Here is a 5,243-nt window from a genome sequence, read left to right as displayed (position 1 = left end):
TTGTCAGACATAATTTGTCCAATGTTGTTTACTTTGACTAACATTATTTGCAGTATATTACATTAATATAAAGTTTATCCAGTACACATCAAACAATAACGACTATATGAGTTCTCCCTTAATGGTGACCTTCGATATAGTTTCCAAGGTACATACAAATTTGTAGAAAAATTAAAATAATTAAATTCTCGTAAAAACTTGGCAATGTTTTTAGATTTTGTTTGAAGAATTTATCCATTGTGATCGAAACTTTAAAAAATAAAAATTTGGCAAATGTCATTGGTGATGGATAAAGACTACGTAAGACCCTATACATCAGCAACGCGAAGGTACGTTTAATCCCTTCGATCTAGTGCGATGAATTCATTTGCGCCGTTGGATTACAAATGCTGCCCTCCTTTCCACTCTATTATTGTGTCAGCAGAGTCCGAGGAGGTGAGAAGTGAGAAGTGAGAAGAAAATAATTTGACTAAGAATTCCGAGTCTTCCTCGTCCACCCCCACTGTCTGTGAAACTCACACGAACAAGCATCGTGGATTTTAAGATTCCATTGAGTTTTATCCTTTAACAACCCACAACCCAACATCTGAAAATAGCAACTACCTTTTTTTGAATCTTCTAAATGTTAGAATGTAGGTGGCTGAAACAAGAGAGGCATTGTACATGTGAGTGTTTGTGTATTTACGTGACATATGCCTGTATATCTATGTTGCATTACAGCTGAAATTCGCCAGATGGGAAAGACGATTTACGTTTCTGGTTTCCCTAATTTGGATGCCGCTGAGGTGATTAAGGAATTCTTCGAGGGGTATACTGGCAAAGGAACTGTAGATGCCTTAGAAGTGAAACCATCCAAACAAGGGCCAAGGCCATATGCTAAAGTCCAATTTATAAATAACAGATGTTCTGATATTATTGTGGATTTAGCTAGTAAGCGTCGCCTGTATTATGGTCCTTCTTATTTGAAGGCTAGGGAAATGGATGTTGACATTATTCCGAATCCTAGAACGTATTTGCACGAAATGGAAGAGGTAACTCTCAATTTTGGATGCCAGATATCTAGAGAGACATTTTCAGTGCTATGGAAAGGGACAAAAGTTTCTGTGAAATTCGGAACTGGGATGAAAAAAATGTACTTCCAACTGAGCTTTAATTCGGATGAATACAAGCTCCAGCTCTCATATGAGAATATATGGCAGATTGTGCTGTATTGTCCACCTGATCAAACTGCGAAGCTTCTTCTCATACAGGTTTACTTTTATGACTTCACCAGCTTGTAATCAGGCCTAATCCCAAGAAGTATTCGATTTATTTACCCTTGATTTTATGATACCTTATTCTACTTTCCAACATCAAAACCTTTGAAATATTAATCTGCAACTTAACAGTGTGCAAGAAAAGGTCGAACTGTTGAAAACAGTTAAACAAAATTACTTATACTATTATGCACACTTGATTCTTACTGAGTTGTGGTAACTTATGGAAATGACGTGGATCATGTAGGACTGTCTGTATTCTGCACTAACTAATTAGCTTTGGACAAGTTATTTAACAACTATCGCATTGAAGTATTATAATTAGTTGTTTGTAAGTTTAACAGCATTGATGAATTTTTAATTTAGTGTCCGTGCAGTTGCATCATATTACTTGTACTGCTGCTCTATTATGCTTTCAAGTAACATCAATGTGTTTCCAATTGAAATGATCTTTCTTTTTATCCTGTACTTCAGTTATTTGGTGCTCCACGAATCTACAAGAAACTCAATGATTCCATCTATAGTTTTTTTAAGGAAATATCAGATGATCAGTGGGTCAGAACAACAGACTTTACTTTATCATGTGTTGGGCAATCTTCTGGCTTATGTCTGCAGCTCCCTTATGGCATGAGGCTTCCGAATTTCCGTGACAGTTTCATTTACTATAAAGTCAGTGAAAGTCCACTTTATTTGAAGACAGCTTCCCCCTTTTCTCATAATTTGGCTCTAGTTCCCATCTTGCATCCTCCCTTTGGATTTGAAGTGCCTTACAAAATATTATTCAAGATTTGCAGTATGGTGCAGACTGGATGTCTCCCCGGACCAAAAATTGATGCATCCTTTTATCGGTTGGTCAATCCACAGAGATACAATATTACATACATAGAGCATGCTTTGGACAAGCTTTACTATTTAAAGGAGTGTTGCTATGATCCCGTGGCCTGGCTTCATGAGCAGTATAAGAAGTATGTCTCATTGCAAGAGATTCCAAAAGCACCTTCCATACGTTTAGATGATGGGTTAGTATATGTGCACTGGGTTCAAGTTACCCCAGTCAAAGTTTATTTCTCTGGTCCAGAAGTGAATGTGTCTAACCGAGTATTACGCCAGTATCGAGATGACATTGACAATTTTATCCGTGTTTCCTTTGTGGATGAGGAGTGGGATAAAATGTATTCAACTGATTTATCTCCTAGGGTAGCTATTCCGGGTGAGAACCGAAGAACAAAGATTTACGAGAGGATACTTTCAACACTCAAGGAAGGTGTAAGAATTGGTGACAAAAAGTTTGATTTCCTTGCATTTTCTTCAAGTCAGTTACGAGATAATTCTGTCTGGATGTTCGCATCGACACCTAATCGTTCTGCTGATGATATTAGACGGTGGATGGGCGACTTCCGTAGCATAAGAAATGTCGCAAAGTATGCTGCGAGACTTGGTCAGTCCTTTGGTTCATCTACTGAGACTTTAAGTGTCGGTAGGCATGAGATGGAGAAAATTCCGGACATAGAGGCTGTCAATAATGGAATAAAATACGTCTTTTCTGATGGAATTGGGAAGATATCATCTGATTTTGCTCGGAGGGTTGCTTCGAAATGTGGAGTTAAAGGTTCGATTCCATCCGCCTTTCAGATCAGGTATGGTGGCTACAAAGGAGTTGTGGCTGTCGATCCATCGTCATATGTGAAGCTTTCACTGAGGCCAAGCATGTTGAAATACCAATCCGATAATACAAAACTTGATGTCTTGGCATGGAGCAAATACCAGCCATGTTTTCTGAATCGTCAAATAATCACACTTTTGTCCACTCTTGGAATCAAGGATCATGTCTTTGAGAGGAAGCAGAGAGAAGCAGTAGCTCAGTTGGATGATATTTTAGTCGATCCATGGAGAGCACAGGAGGCTTTGGAGTTGATGTCTCCTGGAGAGAATACTAACATTCTCAAAGAAATGTTGAAATGTGGCTATAAGCCCGACGGAGAACCTTTTCTTTCAATGATGCTACAAACTTTTCGCTCATCAAAGTTACTGGATTTGCGAATGAAAGCAAGAATCTTTGTCCCACAAGCTAGACAAATGATGGGATGTCTAGATGAAACTGGAATTTTGGAATATGGTCAGGTGTTTGTTCAATTTTCTAGTGCTGGACATAGACGGTTCAATGGGGAATCCCCTTTGTTCAATGAAGATATGTCAGATGAGTACAACTACATTATCAGAGGAAACGTTGTTGTGGCTAAAAACCCATGCTTGCACCCAGGCGATGTACGTGTTTTAAGGGCAATTGACGTGTCACACTTGCATCACATGGTGGACTGTGTCGTTTTTCCTAAAAAAGGAACAAGGTAAACTGACTGATTAACTTTTATAAGCTCGTTTGTTGCATCATGATAAAGATTGAGTCTTTTTCCTTGTTTCATTCAAAGTGTGATGCGGTTAATTTGTTGTAATAACAGACCTCATCCAAATGAATGCTCTGGGAGTGATTTGGACGGAGACATTTACTTTGTTTGTTGGGATCAGGACTTGATTCCGACAAAGCAAATCTCACCAATGGACTACAACCCTGCTCCAAGCACACAGTTGGATCATGATGTAACCATTGAGGTATTGGCGGTTAATGCTTTTAAATTTTCAAATCATATGAAGAGAATCATCTCCGTTTGATGTATAGGATTTGGAGCACAACATAAATCATTGTAAAGTATGCTTCTTTGTGACTTAATTAAATGTTGCATCATGCATATCATTTTCTTCTTGCTACAGGAAGTGCAGGAGTACTTCACCAATTATATTGTAAATGATAGCTTAGGAATTATTGCAAATGCACACACTGTCTTTGCTGATAAAGAACCTGGAATGGCCATGAGTAACTCCTGTGTACAGCTAGCAAAGTTGTTTTCAATCGCTGTTGATTTCCCAAAAACCGGCATTCCCGCCGAGATACCACCTGAACTACGTGTAAGAGAATACCCTGATTTCATGGAAAAGCCAGATAGGACCACCTACGAATCAGAACGTGTGATAGGGAAGCTTTACAGGGCAGTGAAAGATAAAGCACCCCACTCTGCCACTATCAAATCCTTCACAAAGCAAGTGGCAGAGTCGTCTTACGACCCACAAATGGAAGTTGATGGGTTCGAAGATTACATAGATGATGCGTTTCAGTACAAAACAGAGTATGATTTCAAGTTGGGTAACTTGATGGAGTATTATGGCATTAAAACCGAGGCTGAAATACTTAGTGGTGGTATAATGAAGACAGGTAAGACATTTGATAGAAGAAAAGATGCAGAAGCCATGGGAGCAGCTATAAGGTCTCTGAGGAATGAAGCAAGATCGTGGTTTAAGGTTGGAAATGAAACTGATGATGATGTCTATGCTAAGGCATCGGCTTGGTATCATGTAACGTATCATCCTGATTATTGGGGTTGTTACAACGAGGGACTGAAAAGGGACCATTATCTTAGTTTCCCATGGTGTGTGTATGATAAGTTGATACAGATCAAGAAGAACTCCTCGAGGAGGGCTCAGGGTATGGCTTCACTCAGAGACCAATTTACTCGTGGGCTACGTATCATGTGAAAAATTACGTTTCCAGCCAAGTTTGATTTGAGTAATATTTAGAGCTTGTTTGTTTATTTGAGAAGAGTCCTTGGGCATTTTATGTTTATCTCATAACCTAAAACAATCTTTCATGGTGGTTGGTTTGTTTTTCTATCTACCAGTGTTGCATTAAAGGCTGTTACATTCGAATGCCTTGACTTCCATCCCATTTCGTTGGTACAACCATTTGCTATCAAAGAAATGGCAATGGAGGGAAACAAGGGAATAGCCCAAAAGTGAAGGAAGATATGAGTAACAAAACCATTAAATTTTTAAATGATAATCCATCAAAACCTTCCTTGAATCAAATAGTTCCATTCAGATATAACCTTGGTTTCTTCTATGATGTAGTCTAAGTATTTACACGACGCAGTTATGTTG

At 38.7% G+C, this 5,243-nt stretch overlaps 1 protein-coding gene across 1 annotated transcript; it reads left to right on the top strand.

Annotated features, from left to right (window-relative positions):
* The first annotated feature begins 439 nt into the window (after positions 1-439).
* Positions 440-4,976, top strand: LOC140989594 (probable RNA-dependent RNA polymerase 1). Its single transcript, XM_073458864.1, has 4 exons — positions 440-1,250; positions 1,731-3,601; positions 3,713-3,863; positions 4,023-4,976. The coding sequence occupies exons 1-4, from the start codon at positions 693-695 to the stop codon at positions 4,839-4,841; spliced, it is 3,399 nt and encodes a 1,132-aa protein (XP_073314965.1). The 5' UTR covers positions 440-692; the 3' UTR covers positions 4,842-4,976.
* Positions 4,977-5,243: the final 267 nt, after the last annotated feature.

The sequence above is a fragment of the Primulina huaijiensis genome, chromosome 12 (assembly GCF_012295235.1).
Source record: "Primulina huaijiensis isolate GDHJ02 chromosome 12, ASM1229523v2, whole genome shotgun sequence".
NCBI classification, from domain to species: Eukaryota; Viridiplantae; Streptophyta; class Magnoliopsida; order Lamiales; family Gesneriaceae; genus Primulina; species Primulina huaijiensis.
Note: the sequence above shows the minus strand (reverse complement) of the source record. Positions and strands in the feature narration are given on the sequence as shown.